Genomic DNA, 23545 nt, shown 5'->3' on the forward strand with positions numbered 1-23545 from the left:
CAATTGAAGACACCAAAAGTTTGATAATGGAATATGCATTTCTTGCCTTTAGGTCAAGAGAATAGGCAGCCTATCTCTTAAAGTGGGCAGACAACCAAAGGTTTTTTTTGATAGGCAAGCTGGGGTTAGGCATACCCCCATCAGTTATACATCATCATACCATTGGGATTTGAACTTGCAATGTCCCAACACAAGGTGGCATGCACTAACAGCTCCTACCAAACAAGCAGAGAGTGGGTTATATGGCCGATGTCAAATTTTTTGGTCCACCATTTGTATCGAAGTTTCCCCTTGTTAACTAATGTAAAAATAACATAAGACTTGTCAAAAAACATTTTTCATGTGATGCTAAAAACATGCATTAAAAAAAATATATATCACATTTTTAATGGCAAAATAATGTCAATGAACATATCACATTAAAATTCTCAATATTTGTTATTGTAATCTAAATCCAAATTCATATAGATTTATTCATTAAAACAAAGGGAAAAGACATGGCATCTAAGGATGCAAAACTATGCTATGATTATGCTAAAGAAAATAAAAAATTCAATTGAATAAATGAAATTAACAGTAACAGAGAAGATTCGACAAGGCAAATAAAAAACATAAAATGATGGTACTATACAATAAAAATGACATGTTTTTCGAAATGCCCCACAAATTTTGAATTCACCCCATGTCCAAATTAGCAAATGTCAGACTCCTTTAGGACCATTTTACCTTTCGCACGAGTGAACCTCCTTTGTGCGATATGTAGTTATGTTCTTCAAAAATATGTGAATTTTCTTCCAAATATGTAAATTATCTTATAAATATGCATTTTTTTGTCAAATATGTGAATTTCATTTTGAGTATGTGATATTTTTAAATATGTAAATTTTCTCTCAAATATGTGAATTTCCTCCTAAATATGTGAATTTCATCTTGAGTATGTGATATTTTTAAATATATAAATTTTCTCTCAAATATGCGAATTTCCTCCTAAATATATGAATTTCTCATAAATATGTAACTTTTTCGTAAATATGAAAATTTTCTCTTAAATATGTGATATTCTTAAATATGCAGTTATTCTCTCAAATAGGAAAATTCCTTCCTAAATATATGATTTTCCTCCCAAATATGTTAATTTCCTTCTAAGGATAAATAAATAAAGAACAAATGTAATACAAAGGTTTCACAAAAAATGTAAGCCTAACTTGTTGGGAGTTATAAAATTTTCCTAGAAGTTGGAGAAAGTTTTTTCTATAGGATCTTTATTTCCGAGTCGCCAGACAAAAATCTATCCTACAGACATTAATAGTCGGTCAGTCTATCTGCCGAAAGTCATTTCTCTAACCGCTTATCAAATCGAGGCAATTTTGGTGACCTTGAAAAGCTGACTTTGCGATTTTTTTCTATTATTTTTACTATTTTTTTGAATTTTTAGAGTTGGTGGCCAGAAAATAGCTTTAGAACATTTAGAAGAGGTGCCCTAACACCTATTTTTTTCTATTTTAGAAACATTGTCAGTGTCATGTCTAAATGTTTGTTTATTGTTTTCTAATGTGTAAGGTACCATTGGAAAGATATTAGAGTCCCCTTTCTTTGTTTTGTTTTTGGAGTTTTTCTTGAATCCTTTTTTTCTTAGTCCAAAATCGGTGTCAAAATTCGATACAGTTATTAAATTTTTTAAAAAATTGACAAAAATCTAGTTTTTTATCAGATTTTGTTTTTGAGTCTCGAGATCCTGTAATCCCATTACCCTTAGCTCCTAATCTCTTCTTGGTTGCTTGTGTGCTGTGTGTGGATCTAAGAAAATCTTTGGGTAAAGGTTTTTTAAATCCAATCACCGATCCGATTAAGAAGTTAGTTTTTCATGAAAAACTTTTTTTATCTTTTTTTTTTTTAAATCCTTGCTAAAAAAAATATAGTGTTTTTGGGTGTTTATTTCTTTCATTATAGATAGATACCTTAGGTAGAATTTGGTGTTTTATTTACTTGCATTAGCTTAAGGGATATAACTAGAAATACTTATTGAAAAATATCCTAACACTTAGACTTTTATAGGAAAATTTGATATCTTCCAACAGGTAAGACTTACATTTTGTGTGATAATTTTTTGCATCACATTTGTCTTTTTTAATTATTCTTAGAAGAAAATTTATATATTTGAGAGAAAATTCATATATTTAGAAAGAAATTCAAATATTTGAGAAAAAATCACATATTTAGGAAGAAAAATCTCATGTTTAAGAGAAATTTACATATTTAAAAGAAAAGTCATATATTTAAGAATATCTCATGTTTATGAGAGAATTCGCAAATTAAAAAAAAACATATATTTAAAAGAAAATTTGCATATTTGAATGAAAAACCACATATTTAGGAGAAAATTGGCCTATTTGGAACACCAATGCCTCCCACTTCTATGGTTTACATGCTTATTTCCCACAGCACTAGATGAAAGTGTTCAAAGTTCTCAGTATGGTAACACAGAAATTGCGTAATTAAATGTTCCATGGCTTCAATCATAGTGCGCCAGCTTGAAGCTTGACATCCAATATTGTGGAAAAGTGGTGAGATCTGCTTTAATTAGAACCAACCTTCCTATGAATTCGTTGAACTCTTCAGTTCTTGGGTGCTGGCTCGAGGATCCCCATCTCTCGGTCGCTGGTCTGGTGACATTCCAGTCTCCGATAATCAGCCATGGCCCCTCGGAAGGGTGGTTGCAAAGCACATTCCACAATTGACGGCTTTCGATATGGCAGTTGGATCCGCAGACAACCGTGATCAACGGTTGATCATCACCCTCATCCACTAAGATTGTCATGGATTGGAAGCTGTTGTGAAGAAGGTCCACCTTGACATTAGCTTTCCTCTAAAGACACAAGATACGACTGGTCGGAGACGAGTTGAAGTTCCCACCAATCTCATATCCTGTAAAATCATAATGTAGTTGAGGTAGGGCACTCCTAGATATTTTGGATTAGAGGAAAAAATACAACCTTAGGCTCGGTTTGGCGAAGCTGATTAGTTATGAAGGGCCTAGCTCCACCTAAGTCCCCTAACGTTCCAGGAGAGTATCTTCATTAGGAACGGTTAGGTTGTCGTCATGTTCGAGCTCCTGAGGCTGAAGCTCCTGCTCCTGCTCCTGCTCCTCTAGGTGTATGCTTGGGACTTCTATATTAACCATCGAATTGAGAGCTACCTTCTGTCGAGGTTCAATCTTCCTGTGTTGCTGCATTCTTTCTTCTCGAGCTGATGATACATGTGAATTGCTGATGTCTCGAAGCGCAGGTCGCTGCATAGGAAAGACTTGTTTGAAGCTCGACTTCCTGCATTCTCCTATGCGGCGCCGAGCAGGTTGCTCCCTCACCGATTGCTGTGAGCATCCTTCAGCTCTGTTGGAAGCAGGCAAGGGAATGGTGTTGACTAAGAGGACCTGGTCTGGGTTAGGGAGTTTTGCTTTGAAGGAGAACCACTGGGGGGAACATCCAAGAGATCAAGGGATGTGGGGAAGGGTGCGGAGTGGCTGTGTAATAGAGGGTCAGGGGAAGCAGGTTCAGGAGGTGTTGAGCCAACCTGTGAAGGAGGCCAAGTTAAGAGAAATAAACTGCAGTTAATGCCTATCGAATTTTGGTGGGGAGAATCAATGATGCTGTCAACTGGGGTGTAAGTTTGGACCGTCAGGTTTGGGGAAGACAATGCCGCTGCAGGGGGGCTATGGTCCTATGGAATTAGTGCTACCCACATTAAATGAGGGTTGTGGAGCTATAATAGGAAGAGAATCAAGTTTTGAACCTGTGGCTTGATCTGAGTGAGGGTTCAGAGCCCTGGCATGGTGGGCCACTGAGAAATGAGGGATTCAAGTTAGGGCTGGAGGAAGAGGAGGTCGGTGGGCGCCCACTGCTTTCGCTGGCTATCAGGAGTCCCAGGAGACTGAAGAGTGCACCTAGGTTGGCCGGCTGCCGGCTAAAGGAAGAAAGGGGGAAGAGAGAATAGGGCTCCAGCCTCTGTCCGCCCCAACAGAAGAGAGCCCTCACATTAAAAAATAAATTTACAATGTCAAGAAAACTTATTTACGTGTTGAGAATAGCAAATTTATTTAAAAGGCAAGCTTTGAAGAAGCCTCTTGCACTGAGCTACACTACAGTAGGGTGGCGTGGGTTTTGGGTGAGATTGCATCTTTTTACAGGGTCCGCTCTCTTTCCCCCGAGGGGGTGGGTGGTAGGTATGAACCCATCTTGACAGAAAAGCTTTTTTTGTGGTTGCATTTATTATGTGAGTCCCATCATATATTTATCATTATCTATTTCACTCTTTCCAAGAAAGATACCATCCTTCCTATGAAAGAGAGACTCTTTTTAAGAAAAAGAACGAAACAAATACGGAGCTTAAGTAGAGGTGTCAACCGGTAGGGTTTGGTTAGGACGTACAAGATTTGGACTCAGTTTTTTGGGTATAGTATTAAGTCCAGACCCGAGTCTAATCAGATTCACTGTAAGAAAAATCATACCACTAAGAACTACATGAACCAGACCAATTAAAACCATATCTTTTATCATTTTTATATTAAAAAATTGCAGGTCTTAATCAGAACTCAGGCCAAGCTTGGATCTGGTATAAAATTTCACAAACTATACCCAAGTCCATGTATTAATCGAACCTTCTGGTCCGAACTCAGGTCTCTTATTATTTATCTCCATACCCTGACCCTCCAGGGTTTGGTTCAAGTCGGTAAACCAGGCAAAAAGTAGGAGGCATGCCATAGTTCCACAGGCCTTTTTGTATTTGTCTATTAATAAAAACAATGAATCAAGATCTATACCGTTAGTTACCGCCTAAAAAGATGGGACACCATGATATCAACCATGAAAACCTATGGAATCCAAGTTCCTTGGCTCTTGCCAACCAAAAGCAGTTCTTTGGCATTGTTATCTGCCTATGAGTAGAGCACGCGTATCGTCTTGGATGAGCCCACAACCAAGGGCCAAATGACAGCATGAAGGCTCAGTTTTTATGGAAAACGACCACTAAGAAGAGATGATATGGATCTGCAAGTTGCAAGTTTAACCGATCGTATCAGAGCACACATAACATAATTGACCAACCTGCTCAAAATTCTTATTCAGAAGAACCAAAATAACGGAAAATATAACTAATATGCTAATGTTCTTTTAAATTCATCCAAGTGACAAACTCTCTTTTTTCTTACTTTTTTTCTTCCATAGAAGCCATGTAAAATAAAATAGCCAACTACCCCCACAAAACACGGGTGTACTAACTTCACTTGGTTTGGGGAAAAAAACTGGATTTGGTAACAATACAAGCTTATCATGATCCATCTCTCGTGCATAAAAGAAGCTCGAATCACCGATATTCATCCTCCAGGTTGCGGAACCCAGTGGTGAGATCCTCATATAGTTGGCTGAACTTCTTGACCAAGGCAGCTTCCCCTTCAGCGGGGTCTTCAAACTTTTGGGACCTGCATGCAGTGGTCATGCTTTGTCAGAACATGCACATGGTTCTCAAGATGCCACTGCATAGTAGCGTATGTGAAAAGCAAAGATTAAAATTTTCTTTAATTTACTTACACTAATCTATAGAATAGGTCACCAAGCCGTTGTTTGATAATGCTGTATGTTATCTTCTGGCCCTCTGACCCAGCACCACGTTCCACCGCCTGTAGATCACTCCAAGAATGTCAGTGCTACTATGCAAGCTGCAGCGAGTGCAGAACAGCATTCGGTGAGGGAAAGTTTGGTAGTTTTGTATCAATCATGGAACTAGAGTCGTGGGAAGATAGAGATACATAGACCAGTTTGATGATTCAAGAAGGCTTTTGCAAGGTTGAAACTTGAAACCAAGGTTGCCAGACTAGGAAGCGGAACAGGAAACGATATGGGAAGCGGAAGCGAGAAGTGATGCATTTTAAAATGTATAGGAAGCGAGAAGCGAGGAATAAAAAAACAATATAAGAATTGAATGACAATTGAAATAAAATGCAACTATAAACTAAAATAAAAGTGATTATTCTTAAATTTCATGATTTTTTAGTGTAAGAATTAAAATTTTAACAAAATCTAAAAATGATGACTGTAATTTAGAGAAAGCACATGGAAGTGAGTGAGAAGGGTGAGAGGAAACACATAAAAAACATGAAAAATAGAGTGAGAACATATAAGAATAGATGAAGCGTGTGGAAAGCATAGGAGAAGCGTGGGAGAATTGAGCCCCTCCTCTCTCATTTTTCCACTGTTTTTCTCATACTACACAAACAAGCGAAAAACTTTCTTTTGAAAAACTTCTCATATCAAAAACTCTCATAGGCAAAACTTTCTTTCCCTATGAGAATTTTTCTCTCTTCCAAACGTGCCCTTAATGGGCCCACCACCTTGCAAGGTAAACCCCTAGGTGGGGTCATCGACACCATCATCCATTTCTAATGATGGGCAGAATCAATCAGCTTATGTCTACTCTAAAAAGCCCTATGTAAGATCCAATTCTCAAAATGTGTCTAAAGCTAGACCATGACAAAAACAACAACAGTTTTCAGAGCTATGGATGCTTCTGATGAAAGATTATTTTAGATACAGTGGATGGATGGCATGCAAGGGATCACACAGCAATCTGAAAGCCCTATCTGCTTGTTCAAGACTTGAAGACACTGTTCTGTAACGAATTAACATAGATGACAATGCCTTTGTGTTACTTGGTATGAGAATAGAAAGTTTTAACACATGATTGGATACATCTAAGATGCTCGTGCAAAGTTGTTTCTTTAGCAGGTGTACTAAATTATGTGCTTCTAGAAGAAAATGAAAGTGTAGATCAATCAATGGATTATAGCGTTAAGCTAACAAGTTGGTGGTACTCACATTTGCTATAGCAGAAGAACTAAAATTGCAATATATTACCCCTACTTGTTACATCTACATGTTGAAAATGAACAATAATACATGCCTTTCAGAATAGGGGGAGAAAAAGAAAACAGATAGAACAGGGTCATGACAAATTCATACCTGATTTGCTAATGTATTGAAATGAATAATGTTCCTCATCATCCACACTGATTTGTAAAAGGGGCAAAATTTATCATACCTATGGGGAAAACAGAGAAGCATGAAGAATTAAATTCCTGAATTACATAAGAAGGACCAAAGAAATATAAAATATAATTTATTACATAAGCAACCAAACCAGAGAAAATTTAAGAAAGTGCAAACAAAGGGTGTATAAGTCCATCTTGGTACTCACGGAGTGAATGCATTTTGAGCAAGATAATCCTCCCTAAGAAGCTTAGCTGTCTCCAGTATAATCTTATCTGTTTCTGCCAAAGCATCTTTACCGACGAGCTGCAAACATCAAGCAAAAAGTGCCCTCACATTATGATCTATGTAACATCATACTTCAGGAGGGGTGTCATACCTATGTCGACATGGTATCACATGAGTACAGGTACTGATATTTCATGGGTACAGGTCAGGCCAGTTTCAAAGCTGATCTATCCCAGTCCGACTGGCTTCTTGTAATCTGGGGTCATTTTCAACCATGCATGCATGGCACTTCACACACACACACACATGTACCTGAACTTTTATAATCCATGCTGTTCCCTACGAATCCATACCTGTACCTGCCTCCATACCTATGTGACATAGCTTATGCTACCTTATCTCTTATGTGTCTAATGAAGCCCAGATTGGGCAAGAAGAGCAAATTAAGAGGACAAAGAGCACAATCAAATGCAGCCCATGCCAGTCAAATCATTTTGAGACCAAAGAAGATAGTTTACTTGAACAATTTCATTCAGGTCATCTTCTCTCTGTAGAACCTCACGAGCTTTTGTCCTGATGGAAATAAAGTCTGGATCAAATTGCTCATAGAAAGACTCCAATGCCTGCAATATGACAGGGACATGCAGAACATAATTAAAACCAGCAACAAAATATTCAACAGCATTCAAAATTAGTGAATTGCGTTAGATAACAATGACATGGTGACCCTAGGATGAATAGCTACAGGTTATCTGCATACTAACCTTCGTGTACTTAGAATATGAAATAAGCCAATTTACAGATGGGAAGTGCTTCCTTTGAGCAAGCTTTTTGTCAAGCCCCCAAAAGACCTGAAAAACAAGTACAGAGTACTTTTGAATCCTGTGACGAAGCAGTAAGACAGATCAAGCATGATGCAGCGAGTAGCAAACTTGCTTTCTCACCTGAACGATTCCAAGTGTTGCAGCCGTCACAGGGTCTGAGAAATCTCCTCCAGGAGGAGAAACAGCACCCACTATTGTTACACTACCTGTACGATCTGGACCGCCCAAGCATTTCACTTTACCAGCACGTTCATAGAAAGATGCCAACCGAGCAGCCAGGTATGCTGGGTACCCACTATCAGCAGGCATTTCAGCCTGAAAAGGAAAGAATATCCCAAATTGCTAAGTAATTTTATGCTTCTTTGCTGCCAAACTAAAAAATGAAAAGAACATATACTGTTACGATGGAACTTGAGCACAGGCCAATGAATTTAGAAAAGGCACGAAGGATATGAAGTATGAACAGCATAGTTGGTTCATCAACTCCTACTTTTAAGTTTCTCAACAAAATAACAATATTAGCTGTTTTAAAAACTGTTGTTGCATGCCAGAACATAATAACCTGAAAAAGCATGCAGCACCTTAATGCTGCCATCTTCATTTCTTAAACATCTTCAGTTACTGCAGATAAGGCTATAATGTCATCAGCAATACAATACTTAAAGTTTACACTAATCTTGGCAGCTCAAGTTCCTTAACAGCTTGACAGTATTCCAGATTCACAGTAGGGGTAGCAACAAAACCACTTTACACTCAAGTTCTCATGTTCCTTCCCATCATTCTTGTTAGAAAATTTGTGTTACGATATTTGACACTATTTTGGATACTTTGAGGAACAAAAATTAGCACAACCACATTTCATGATAAATGAAGGCAGAGCTTGTTGTGTTTCCCGGAGAAGAAAAGAGGATGAGTAATAAAGGAAAGGGCAATCACCAGACGTCCAGATATTTCACGCAATGCTTCTGCCCATCGGGAAGTAGAATCAGCCATCATGCTGACATTGTATCCCATATCCCTGAAATATTCTGCTATAGTGATGCCTGCAAGTTCCAAATTCAGAGCAATAACATTTAAGAGAATAGTGTCTAAGAAAAGTCAGCAACCATTGCAAGGGAAGAAAAAACTGGCAATCCAGGATTCCTAAATAACCAAAAGAATGAAAAGAATGTCTAATTTTACAAATCACAATAAAGTTTATCTTTGAAAGTACCAAGAGAGAACCATCTACAATAGAACGTGGGAGTATCATCATTCACTCTTATTAATTTTATCACTAATTGTCCAGAGAGCTATTTGTTGCCAGCTGCAAAGTTATGGAAGTTTCTCTAGGATCTCATTCACTTCTTTTAAATTCTATAGAACTCCTCCTATACGACTGGCAGCATGACATGGAATTTTATGGACGAGTTCCATTCCATGCAGAGGCGGAGCCAGGAATCTAAACTAGGGTGGGCACAAACACATAGTAAAAAAAAAAAAATTACTAATAAAGTATACTAACAAATATGTTTTAAAAAAAACAGTGATATTAAAGCCAATCTTCATAAAATCAAATGTCTACATTGCAAAAATAATTGGATCGTCAAGCTACCTCCATAAAAGTATAGATATACGAAAGACTAAAATAAATTACAAAAAAAAACACTAAAATCCTACTAGAAATCAAGCATAAAATTATGATAGTTGCTAAAGCCTGTCTGACACTCGAGAATAATGATTTCTCTTATATATTAAAAGCAACATTTTTTTAGTCGCACAGGTCGAACATTCAGTTGAAGAAGTTCAAAGTCACATGTACATGCAGCATAGATGCACAAAAGCTTACATGAACAGATACGCTTGAATGAACCAAAGAAGCAAAAAAAAAAGAACAATATGTTTCAGTTGAAAGCATACAAATCAATGAAAAAAGAAAAACCACAAACCGATTGGTTTTTCTCCCTTTATTCAACATTCTTTGTCTGTTTTTCTTGGATAACATTTCTTCTTTATCACTTTAAACTTTTTGAATTTTAGTCAAAATTTATTTAAAGTAATAACATTCTATTGCTTAATATTTTAACAATTCTGATCATTTTAACACAAGTTTATTAGTGCATGTAAATGGCCAACATTTCATGTCTTCAAGATACACTAAGTACTATAAGGAAATGCTTCCCAAGCATGACAAGTTTGTTCATTTGGATTCATCCATCACGTTTTGTTTGCCATGGACTGCAGAATCACACGGTTCTGCAGCAGATACAATAAAATTTTTAAATCATATAAAGTGATTCAGAAAGAAACATAATATTGCCAGTCACATTTAGCAAAAACAAAAAAAAACTTAACCTAAAGCCATGAAGTGTTAAATAGCTGAGTGAAGAAAAAGTACAACCACAGAAACTTCTTGACATATAACAAAAGATCTGCCTCATGAATTATTGTGACACTAGAACCACGGGGAGTCATCTTATTTTCAAGATAACAAATAATCAACTTATTAGTTTATACCTGTATAAATTGATGCCTCTCGAGCAGCCACAGGCATGTTCGATGTGTTTGCAACAAGTGTTGTACGTTTCATGACAGATTCTTCACGGCCATCTGGCAATGTCATTGTCAATTGAGGGAAATCCATAAGCACCTGGAATTAACATTACCACATTCAGTTTTCTTCCACAGAAACAAAATCAAGCAAAAATGCAAATATGATGTCTACTGAATACCTCAGCCATTTCATTTCCTCTCTCTCCACAACCGACATAGACCACAGTGTCTGAGTTTGAATACTAGCACCGCAAAGATACATTAGCAATATTTCTAATATCCATCCACCAAAAAGTCTCAACATGCTAAAATCTTGAATTCTACCTTTGAAAGAGCCTGGCTAATAACTGTCTTTCCACATCCAAATGCACCAGGTATGGCACAAGTACCACCAAGTACCGAGGGAAATAGAGCATCAAGAACACGCTGCAGAAATAAGAACTGGTAAGAAAAGTTGAAAAGATAATAGCTAAGGACACAAGAAATGCATCAAGAACCAATTTATTTACATACCTGACCCGTTAAAAGAGGTGTATCAGCTGCAAGCTTTGCTGCAACAGGCCTAGGTGTACGCACAGGCCAAGTCTACAGAAAGTTCACCACAAATAAATTAAAGGATTCACAAATTGAGTACACCTGAGTTTAAAGTTAAGTTAAATATTGAAACCTGAAGCATAGTAAATTCCTTCTTTACACCTTGGAACTCCAGTTCTAACACAGTATCCTGGCAAAATAGAATATATTATATAATTATTAACTGAAGAAGGTGTACATAAGAAGCTTCAAAAAAACAAGAAGAACAAGGACAGTAAACTTTCAAAAATTTCAAAGTGCATGGAGCAAACAGAATACACGAAGGAACCTACACAAACCTAAGGTCCACAAGCAATTGATTCCATTAAATCCATGTCATGATGAAGCCATGTTACGAAAACCACAAACCATTAACCACCACCACCTACACCCCATCTCCACACCCACCCCCTTCCCTCCCCCTACCCAACACACCCACCAAAAAACAAGGAAAAAGAGAAAAACTGAGTTTCTCCAATATAATTTTAGCAAAATTACTTCAACTCTTCTAAAACAAGCCTTCCAGAACTTTGCAAAGCTCCTTTCATTTAGTGCTCTACTGACCAAGATTAGTTCCTTTTCTTCCTAATCGAGGGTAATTTCCAAGCAGAGAGCTCATTCTTCCAAAATCTAGAATAGAGGCATGGCCCTTGCTCAAAATCTAAAATTTGAAACAGAATTCTAAGTGCATCCTGTATGCATTGTCCCTCCAATCATGAATTTGGATGTATATACATGCATATACATACATGTGTATATACATACGGATATACTTATAGAGTGCTTCTATTGTAGTAATGAACCACCATAGCTTATGGTGGTATACGCTTGATTTACACAGATCTCATCTTCAAAAGCAAAAACTAACATCTGGATTATGTTTTCCATGTTATATTTACTATTTTCATGAGTTAAGAGTTGACTCTGACATGATATTCTATAATTTATACCATTTTTAGATCATCCGTATATTCATGAACTGAGCAATTTTTCATCATCTTAGAAATCGAATCTTGTGATATATATTAGACATGATAAAACCTCTGAAAACAGGAAATAAGCCATGTTAAACACGTGAGTAAAAACATTTGGTGCCTAGATGCATGCAAACAAGAGTGTCTACCACCGCAAGGTATCATGGTTCAGAACCACCAAATTCCTTCCCCCACCACCCCCCCACCCCCAACTCATACACACAGATCAATATCAACATGACCCATTTCTAAATCAGTCAAAAGAAATATCTGTGATAAGTGAAATGGAAAAAAGTAGCAGGTGAAGTTACAATCTTGTAGCCAGGAAATTGAACAAACCATTATTGAATATTGACCAGGAGGAGCAATGTAGGTAATTTTGCCCATAGAACCAGGAGGAAGTGCAACATGATGCTGCATCAAACTGTTCTCAAAAACAGCCTGCAGTATAATTTGAAGTAGTCAGCTCGAGTTACTTATGATGCAGTGATAAAAGGCCAACCAACACTTACAGCATACAGTTCACCACCGGTCAACAGGTCGCCCGCACCTGCAACAAAGAAAAATGAGATGCCATATATGAAGTGTTCAGCCATGGATGATCCCTAACAAGCTGCATCCACTGATGAAAGATATGATACAAGGGACATAAACCATTCTTTGGTGAATTTTACCTATTTTTTTAGGTTGAAACTCCCATAAAGTATCCTTGTCAAGTGGAGGAACAGATACACCTCGAGGAATATACACGTCCCCAGATTTCAAAGCAATGGTTTTTAGTGGCCGCTGCATTTAGCAAGAGAACATCGAATTCTTCTAGGTCTTCACATGTAAAATGCAGGAATATGTAAAAGAAGTGACACTTCAGCGACATGGGTGTTTCAGAAGTTTGAACGAACCTGAATTCCATCAAAAATGTTTCCCAGGATTCCAGGACCAAGCTCCACTGACAAAGGCTGAAAAGAAAAAAAAGGATAAGGATAACAGTGGAACCAGCATGGGATAATCCTCCTCTATTTTAATACATGATCTGCTGAGTACCTTATGGGTTCGAAGAACAGGATCATTTACCATCAATCCAGCTGTTTCCTCATAAACTGAAACACAACAAGCACCATTTATTTTCCTTCTGTGTGTGTGCGCAAGTATGCACACATGCATCTGTGTGTGCATATACATTACGTTTGTCTGTGTGTGTAAGAGAATGATCAGATTTGTCAATTAAATCCCGTACCTTGAATTGTAGCAGAATCTCCTTCTAGTCGAATAATTTCACCGATAAGATTATCATGACCTACACGAACAAGCTCATACATAGCAGCACCACCCATGCCATCGGCCACAACAACTGGCCCTGAAACCTGCAAAAGCTCATGATACATTAGCAGCTGGGAAAGAGTAGCATCTTAATACACGAGAAATGCTAATATATTTCTTGTACAATAACCACGCTAGGGATGGCAGTGGACCGGGGGACAAACGGGGCTCCGCCCCGCCTCGCCCCGTTTGGACCGGGGATGAAGGGCATGAAACGGGGATGGAGGCGGGGATGAAGGCTAAAATCTATCTTCGTATGGGGATGGAGGCGGGGATGGACTTATGCTTTTCCCCGCCCCGCCCCGCCTCACCCCCGTTTGAACCGGGGATGGAGGACATGAAACGGGGATGGAGGTTAAAATCCATCCCCGTGCGGGGATGGAGGTTCGGATTTTGAAACGGGGCGGGGGTGGAGACCTTGTCCCCCACCCCCGCCCCGGTCCACTGCCATCCCTAAACCACGCACATGAAAATCCATGCCCTTTAAGGTCTTATCATAGGTAACACCATGTTGTCACAAAGACACAATTCTGTAAGTGTCAGCCTTGTTTCCAGTCTGAAGATAATTCTAGTAAACCAAATTCGAAATACCTAAGTTAAGGCATCTATAATATGTTATCATAGTTCCCTTGTAATAATAAGGGGAAATTGTTTAATGGATTTAATAGCTACTATTAGAACGGACCCACACTCTAAGCACCACCATTGAACAAAAATTTGTTCATTGGGCTTAGTAGATACTATTAGAATGGACCAATGCACTGAGCACCATGATCCATCATATTACTGCTCCAAGGGTCATGAATCCAAGAGCCATACATCAACCAGATTATCAAAATCATGTTACTCAGTTCACAACTCATTGGATGTTTAGAGACCTCCACATTATATAGTAGGAAAATCTGAATTCTACAGGACCCATTAAGCTGAGAAATAATCAAACTACTGAAGCTAGTAACTGTTAGACATGGATTTTCTGGTCAAATACAGTCTCAAATTTCCTTTCAAGAGACTTGGGCTCACAAGACTGCTCAAAGGAGCATATTTGCATATCTTTCATTGGTGTGGTCAAAGTATGTGCATGAAATACACAATGAAACGAAGTTTACTTAAGCTCATGTATTCTAACACTCTAATCAACTGTAGTGCATAAAAATGAAATTGAACATATGATATTTTCTTGAATTATTACAAAACTTTCATAACCTGCAAACCAGGGTAGTATAACTAAGCAAGAGATTCAGCTTCATTCTCAATCTGGACAGTGAACTCAAAAAAGTAATAATGCAGTATAAACTTCCAATGTCAGTTCTAATAGTATTTGATTTTTCCCATAAAGAAAAGGAAAATAACTGAACCATATATCCAAAGTCCAGTTCAACCTAGTAATTCCAAACATAGTTGCCATCTATTCAAACAAACAGACACAGATCATTTATGCATATGGAACCACCTTTCAATAACCAATTTAAACACAAAGTATGAGATAATAGAACATCATGGAGGAACAATCCAATTTCAATATGAAACCTTGGCAATCAAACATTTGATTTTCTTTTGAGGTGGTAATAATATACTAACGAGGCATCATCCAACTTACTGGACTCTGTAGCAACTAGCAGTAAGCATTGAACCCTTGACTTCTACCTCGAGCCTTGGGCCAACTATTTCAGTGACCAGGGTACAGGTACCACAGTAAGAGTTGGGGTCTAACGTGCTTGGAGCATGAATACCATTCAACACCAAGGCTAGAAACATTTGAATCACAGAATCCTGGAGAACGAAGTTTGATTGTCACCCAAGATAAAGATCGTGGCGGGCAGACAGATCTTCTGAATTATGTACAAACTCGGACTGCCCCAAAAAAGAAATTTAGCTCTGGGGCCCTGGCAATTAATTCTTTCTAGTGCCACCAGGCTTCTGATTTTCCGAAAAGGCAGGTAGGCCAGCTTATCAGGCTGCTGAATTACTGAAGTATATGCCTTTTCAGGTTTACAGAAAGAATCATACTTAAGCAACAACCCCAACCGTAATTGGCATATTGGAGACGTGCACGTTATCCATACGACTATACCACTAGTCTGAAGAAGAAAGTTTAAAGGAATACAGCTTTTCCAATAACCTCGGATGCACTGAAAAACAAAAACTACATGAACAGCACTTTTAAACAATTTACGAGATTAGTGAAAACGATTACTGTGAATTGTCGATAATAAACCATCAATAACAAGTGACAGTGTCTCTATATTCTGCTTAATTCGGTGACAGTATTGGTGAATCCCTACAACTAACTATAGAGTATGAACCACCAACAACTAAGCCGATAAAAAAAAATCAACGAGGATATCATCCAGATCCATCGAGAATGCAGTTCAACGGGCAAAGATAATCAGTAGAGTCCAGATTCTGGATCAATTTCAAACTCAAGTAATCACAAATTAAGAAGGAAAAAATCGATTTTTTTATGAAACAATCAACGATTTTAACCGTCTTATTCCTTTTACACAAACCAACAACATGTCGCACCAAAAACCACATCGGATCCATACACCCACTCGGAAAACGCATGCATCAAACCGAACAGCAAAATAGAAGTCGAGAATCCAAACTCCAATCAAACTAACGAAACAAAACCCAACGAAGCCCTAAAACCCTAAGATGGAGCACAAATTCCAGACAAATTTACGTATCCGCTAAACGACCACAAAAAACATAACGATCCGAACAACAAAAATCAACATTTCCACAGATCAGAACGACAAAAATACGCGAATTCAGCCAAGAACGCGCCGAAAAATCGGTAAACGAAAACGAAAAAAAAAATCGACCTGCTGATCAAGGAAAGCAGAGAGAAAGGACCACACACCTTGCGAACGTATCCATACTCGCTCTCCCTCTCGGAGTCCTCGAACGTCGTCATGCGATCGCTGTGAGCAACCGGCATCTTCCCTCTCCACCGAAGACCGACGGATCAACGACAGAAAACAACAATAAGATGATGATGACTGCGAACGAGATCGAGAGAAGACCTAGGGTTCCGAAATCGCGAAGGATGAGAAGAAAAATGTAAAATTCTAAAAATAAAAAATTGGAAATATTTATAGTAGAGATGGAACAGATCCAGAAGAGAGACAGAGAGAGAGAGAGAGAGAGAGTAAATTAAGAAAAAAAGGACATAAAAAATAGAAATTAGAGATAAAAAAAATATAGGGGTGGCGAAGGTGAACAGTTAAAAATCAAGTTCCCGTAGGATGTCGCCACGTAAGAGATGATGTTTGCACGGGAGATAGTGTTTTTGGACTTTCAGGGGGCGTTTTGCTTGTCGCGGAAATGTACTCCAAACTCAAATGGCTGCAGATTAGCGAAGATATTAAAAAAAATAAAATTTATTTAGGCCCAACCTTTTACTCTTAATTTCAAATATGCGCCACACATTTGTGTAATTTTAAATATAAGCCAAACTTTTCTTAGAAACTGTCAAATAGTGAACAACCATCATTAGGGGTGGGCATCGAGCGAGCCAGCCCGTTCCACTTACTAATGGGTCGGGTTTTGACCCAGTTCTTAACAAGCTCGGGTTTGAAGAGAAGCCTATGGCCCATCTCATTAGCCCAATGGGCCAATGTAAAGCGGGTCGGGTTGTGCCTAACTCAGCCCAAACCTTATTATAAACGAACTGGAGCTCTCAGTCATGGCTCATGAGTCCTTTTTATTTGTTCAGGAAAGTTTTATCGAAAATATTTTTTTTTCTTTTGTGAAAGGCAAGCTGGGGTTAGGCAGACCCCTACCGGAAAACAGCGGCCCAGTATCTTACTCGCGCTCAAGTATGTCGACTTGCTCCATCCATCTGCTGGTGCTCCGGTCTGTTGGTTACTTAATGGAGGACTTGCAGCAGGTTGAAGGAGTGTGAATAGGTGATTGAGAAAAAACTCTAGACAACCTAATTCCTAATTAACAAATAACAAGTTCCCAAGCAACTAATTAGGTAAATAGCAAGTTTTCATGCAACTAATTAGATAAATAGTAATAGTTATAGAAGTTACTATGTAATAGTTAATTTAAAATATATATATATATATATATATATATATATATATATTATTAAAAAAATTAATAATTAACTCAGGCCCATCAGGCCGGCCTTTTGGCTGGGTACCTAACAGGTCTGGGCCTAAAATTATGAGACAAAATTGACCTATGGCGGGTCAGGTCAACTTGGTCCAGGCCCGTTGCCCACCCCTACCCATCATATTTGAAAACATGAGTCTCTTTTTGTTTATTGTATTGTCTTCAAAAGTAATTATACTCAAAAAAACAAAAAGAAAATATACAAAGTGTTTTAATGAAGGTCACTGTTGTAATTTGACAGATGATTTAACCTGAGTTAAAATACCAGCAGGCCCTTGTTGGATAGTTTTTGGAAAAAGTTTGACCATGGGGTAAAATCGTAAATGAAAATTTCCCTAAAAAACACAGCAATTAATGGCAGCAGTTCTTCTCAATGACATAAAGTTTTTATTTTCTCCACCAGGAATTATTTATTTTTTAATTATTTTGTTTGATATTTTCAACGTATTGACGAAATTGCCCTCGATTTTTGACCTTTTTGGGGGGTAATTTATCTATAGGCGGCTAATCTATAGCACATTTACATTTAGCTGCTTGTTTTTTTTATATATTTAATATCAACGTCTGTCTACTTCAAAGGCTTAAAGCCATGACGCTCCATCTCCTTCAAAGGATTAAGCTATTTTTATCTGGTAAAGAGCCTCAGTCACTGTCTTTATGGAAAAAGTAAAGCCTCTCAAAGATGAGTTTCTTGCTTAAAGTATTATTATAATTTAGTTATTTTTTTCACTTAAAATAAAATTCTTGAAAAAACAAATATCTTGTCGTGATCACAAATAAAAGAGAAACAAAAAAATGTAAGGCACTTAAAATAAAGAAAATATATTTATAGTCCATTTGAGTAGATAACTTTTGCCTCATTTAGTGGACAAATAAGCTTCACAATTATAATCACCAACTGGAGTTTAATTTTCCATGTAAAAATGATAAGTAGGGTTTCCTCATCATTAATAATAATATCTTAAATAGCTAACATTCTTGCATAGAAAAAAGAAAAAAATGGTAATTAATTACCTTGCTAAATGCAGAAAATCATAAAAAAAGATGCCCATTCAAGCATATTTCAGATAAGTTCCAAAATTGATATTCTTATTTAATAATTATGAGTTTTGAAAAACGCCCTTGCTGGTTCATCAGTCACAAGCAATAACTGTAATTAACTTTTAAGTTCACACATAATCAATCCTACTAAGCTTTTCAATCAACGATCACTGCAAAAAACAACATTCCAGCCAATGTTGTCAGTATTGGGAATCAGCCTGGATGGGCCGATTCGTATCGGTCAAAATTTGATACAAAACTGAGTTGATTCAGCTTTTGTTTAAATAAACTTTAAAAATAATTTAAAATAGGTTTTCATATTTTTAATGCGTTTAATATTACTTTAACATTTTTCTAACACATGTCATCTGGTGGTTAAAAATTGACTGACTTAGCTCGATTGCTTTGGAATCCAAATCACCCGATTCTCTGAATCGATTTGAAAATCAAAACCTATTTAAGGTCCGATACGACTCTGACAACATTGATTCTATAGTTTGGCCCTCTATCACATGGGATGGGACCGTTTCCCAATGTTTGTTGTTTGCAATGTGCATGTGGAGTGTCACCTGACAAAATGTAGGCCATGGGTATATATATACATGCTGTGTGCTACAAACTGTGGGTGTAAATGGTTCGGATACGGGTCAGATCATACTAAATCTTAATTTAGATTTTAAATGCAAAAACCCAATTTGAATATGAAACATATCCGAACAGGTAAGGTAGAATTTGGATCAGAAGTACATGTGATACAACTAGATCCGATAAAAAATTAAAAAGATATTTTTTTAGATAATTAGAGAAAACCACCTCACTTGGTCACAAGCTCGTTGGTTTACGATCTAGGGATGCAAACAGATCAGATATGGATCAACTAAATACATAAAAAAGTCGGATCCTGATTGGGTCAAAACAGCAAAAAAACATAAAATGTCCATACCGGATCCGAACCATTTGCATCCCTAGTACAAACCTCAAGACCCCTTGACTATCAGCAACTACACCCACCTTATGCTAAGGATGCACACATGTGGGTTTCCAAACTCATGACATCCTTTTAGCTTAATGATGTTCATGGAGTCATACCAGGTGAGCAAAGCCTTTGTGGGCTGATAAAAAAATAAACCTTTTTGCATGCACAAACTGCAGGTTTGAGATCTGAATCCATCCACAAGGCCGATTTGAACCCGTTCCGAATCTGAAAATAATCTGATTTAGCAAATTCATATCCGATTTAGATTCATGTTTAAATCTTATTTCAAGGATCTGCATATGAAAATAACATGACTGATTTAAGCCAAAATTCACAATACCTGATCCCCCTTTTATGACATTTATATGAAGAAACTGCCCCCAAAATCAGAGACCTAGTGGTGCTGGCTCTGCCTGCCATACTTATGATCACTGTTCTTGCACCCCTATTCTCAAAGGTATATTGTCAACACTGCCAAGAGCTAACAAGAACCATCCATCTCATATGGGGATTAGTTAGCACACTGAAGCCAACCAATGTGCGGTTGGTGACGGGGAAAAGGGTTTTATTTTGATTACCCAAAAAGAAAAACCATAGTATTGAATTTCAAAACAAAATTTAAAACGAGGCTGTGATGGAAATATTTAAGAATATTTCTAAAACTTTTGAGTAACACTAGAAAATTATAGCTATTGACCTTAGGTGAGTTTGATCACTGAATCATCACAATTCATTTTTTTTGAGAAACGTATCAAGAAAGAATTTGATTTGGTTAGACAATATGCGGTTGGTAAACAAGGATCGGTTTTTTAGCAAGGTACTGAATGTATCGTCAAATATTCAATATGATTTTATAAGATCTATTTTCGTTCAAATAGCGGATTCTAGTCCATTGAAAGAATCTTTTAATCAATCCAAAGCGAATTTTGATTCCATTAGTAATGAGGATTTGGAATATCACACGTTGATCAATCAACCAGAGATTCAGGGCTGTACTCACACATGTCATTATTCATTTAAATAAGTTGCTTTGATTTATAACAGATTTTTTACTTTATTTAAAGACTTATAAATAGATGCTCTGAAAAGAGAATTTTAGTTTTAGTTTTCTTTATGGTTTTCATTAATAAAATGAAGTCAACAATACTCTTTTCGCAGATTGCGTGTGTTGGCATCATCAGATGCTCGTTCTCTTGGACTTTATTCATTAAGATGATAAGACAAAAATAGAGATTATACTTATCGTATTTTTAGGGTTATTTACATAAACATACCCAATAGACTTTTATTATTCAAATTCATACCCAAAATATTTGACAATTCAAATGCATACCTCCTTTATTTTATGGTTAAGCAAAATTTTACCTAAGCTTAATTCCTATGCTGACACTTTCAACGATTTTTCACTTGAATATATTTTTTTTGAAAGAAGTAATTAAAAACGATCATCTAAATACTTGATTTTACTTTTATAATTATCATAAAAAATCCACCATACCTTACGTAATAATAAGAATCTTTATCTTTCCTCTTATCTCTCTCTCAATTTTTTTTCCAAATTTATCACTTTTAAAATCATAGGTAACCCATCTTTTCCTTCATTGCACGACCCTCCATCTATGTTACAAAGATACGAGGGTACAAGGACACAAAGACTCGTAAGTTCAATTTTTTTTTTGGTAAAAAATATGACAAAGATGAGAGTTTATTAATTTTTTAATCAAACTATTTTTTGAAACTTTAATATTTAAAATTCTTTTTAAAATTTATGGTTAAAAAGTAATAAAATTATTAAAAATAAAAAAAATTTGTATATCTGAAATAGCATGGCTGTCATGTTGCTAGGGACATGCAGCTAAAATGGTGTTATCCTTATTGCAGAGCTATCTACCAATAGAAAGTGGAAACTCTTCAACTTTTTTTATAACATAGAAGTTCTCTCTCTCTCTCTCTCTCTCTATATATATATATATATATATATATATATATATATATATATATATATATATATATATATATATATATATATATATATATATACACACATGGGCACACGCATGTGGGAAGAAGTCCGTCCAACCAAAAGAAGGTCCAAAATCTATAACCCAATATGATTGGATGACTCTCCTTATCCAATGCTTGTGCATCTCATCAACGACACCTTATTTGTTCTTTATAATTTATTTAGTAAGAAATATGCTTTACATGAAGACTTTACAACATATAGGCATGTTTTTCAAAACGTGAAAAATCAATGGCTTACAATGCATTTAAAACTTTACAATACAAAGTATTGTGTGCCGTTGATTTGTAGCACTTTCAAAAACACATCTAAACATCAAAAATTCATAATACAAAACATGTCCCTCACTAAATGAATGTTAAAAATCCACTAAGTAAAGTCCTATGAATTAAATACTTGATCATTAGAAAAGGAACACCATCAATTATCATCGATTGTAGATTTTAGATCTTGTGCTGATTTTTTCACTCATGATTATCATTGTCTTTCCTTAATACCATTTCCATTATCATCCAAATTCTTGCATTATCATCATCATCACCTCTTTTTCTTCACTGCCACTATCATCACCAGTTCTCCCTTCAATGCTATATATATATATATATATATATATATATATATATATATATATATATATATATATATGCTTAGAATTGAGATAGTGTATATGAATCTCAATTAAAAACAAAACACATTTGGTCAACTTTAGTTGGATTTTTGTTTAAGTCAGGCAAACTAGTGTAATCGGATCTTGGTTCAAATAGGTCCAACATTTCAATTTTTGCTCACGAAAATCAAAAGTTTACGTGTTTTAAACACACCCAATATCATACAATCTCATATCCTAAGCAGATCTAGATAGCCACTATAAGATCGAGGTTAGATTCATATTTAAAACTGGATTCAGTATTTAATTAAAACCAAACAAATTATTTGGGCGGCATGATCCATCCCATTTGCACTAATTAAGATGGAATTTATTGAATAAGAGATGCAAACATGTCAAACGTGTGTTGTGTCAGGCTTGACTTAACCTAAGCTTGGAGTTGGGGTCCAATTTTGGATTTGTACGTGATTTGGTTCTCACAATGTACGGAATTCCAGATTTAAGTAATATATAAAACGTTGTGGTATTGAATCCACTGAAAATGTCCAAAATCTATTGATTTCAAGTAAAAAAACTATTAAGGTCTACAAGGGCTCCGCTCATATGGTAGGAACTACTTGTGATCGTGACCAAGTAGACTTGACATCACAAGTTCAAAACCCATGGGTGACATCTCTTGTAGGGATGGCAGTGGACTGGGTGAAAACGGGGCCCTACCCAGCCTCGCCTTGTTTGAACCGCGGATGGAGAACATGAAATGGGAATGAAGGTTAAAATCAAAATCCATGTGGAGATGGAGGCAGGGATGGACTTACGCTTTCCCCCACTCCGTCCTCATCCTGATCCCCGCCCCACCTTGCATCGTCCCCAATCCTTCTTTGGAGATATATAGCAATGGACCGAGGGTAAATAGGGCCCCGCTTCTGCCTCGCCCTATTTGGACCGGGGATGGAGGACATGAAACAGGGATGAAGGTTAAAATCCAAAACCCATGTGAGGATGGAGGTTCGGATTTTGAGATGGGGCGAGGGTGGAGACCTTGTCCCCCGTCCCCGCCCGGTCCACTGTCATCCCTATAGTCACACATGATTTTAGACTCGTATAAATACTTGTGTTTTTTTTTTTCGACTTTCTTTGCCCCTTGAGAGAGCCCTAGCCGTGTGTTATCCTTCAGCTCTTTGTGATTCTTGGGTGATTTGTGTGAATGTCGGTAAGTCCATGCAACTATCATGTGAATCTTCTCAATGATTTTTGACATATTCGGAGGTTTGCATGATAATTGTGT

At 36.9% G+C, this 23545-nt stretch overlaps 1 protein-coding gene across 1 annotated transcript; it reads right to left on the reverse strand.

Moving 5' to 3' along the window:
* Window positions 1-5090: 5090 nt before the first annotated feature.
* Window positions 5091-16608, reverse strand: LOC149833807 (V-type proton ATPase catalytic subunit A). The gene is made up of 20 exons (XM_090011033.1): window positions 16352-16608; window positions 13403-13529; window positions 13210-13265; window positions 13068-13124; window positions 12843-12954; window positions 12681-12718; window positions 12508-12609; window positions 11289-11345; window positions 11135-11206; window positions 10946-11047; window positions 10801-10863; window positions 10586-10718; window positions 9026-9132; window positions 8210-8404; window positions 8030-8116; window positions 7784-7888; window positions 7246-7343; window positions 7011-7089; window positions 5583-5671; window positions 5091-5473 (listed from the first exon to the last, which is right to left on the reverse strand). The coding sequence occupies exons 1-20, from the start codon at window positions 16427-16429 to the stop codon at window positions 5359-5361; spliced, it is 1872 nt and encodes a 623-aa protein (XP_089867159.1). The 5' UTR covers window positions 16430-16608; the 3' UTR covers window positions 5091-5358.
* Between the last annotated feature and the right edge of the window lie 6937 nt (window positions 16609-23545).

This window comes from Nuphar pumila, chromosome 6 (assembly GCF_984573655.1).
Source record: "Nuphar pumila chromosome 6, dmNupPumi1.hap1.1, whole genome shotgun sequence".
NCBI lineage: Eukaryota > Viridiplantae > Streptophyta > Magnoliopsida > Nymphaeales > Nymphaeaceae > Nuphar > Nuphar pumila.

What these genes read in the sequence shown, in the direction of transcription:
- LOC149833807 (XM_090011033.1), bottom strand. Translation starts at nt 16,429, where the DNA reads ATGCCGGTTGCTCACAGCGATCGCATGACGACGTTCGAGGACTCCGAG. An exon ending in AGAGGCATCAATTTATACAG is followed by an intron (nt 9,133 to 10,585) that starts GTATAAACTAAT and finishes TGGAACTTGCAG; the next exon opens with GCATCACTATAGCAGAATAT. An exon ending in TCAATACATTAGCAAATCAG is followed by an intron (nt 5,672 to 7,010) that starts GTATGAATTTGT and finishes AGTGATCTACAG; the next exon opens with GCGGTGGAACGTGGTGCTGG.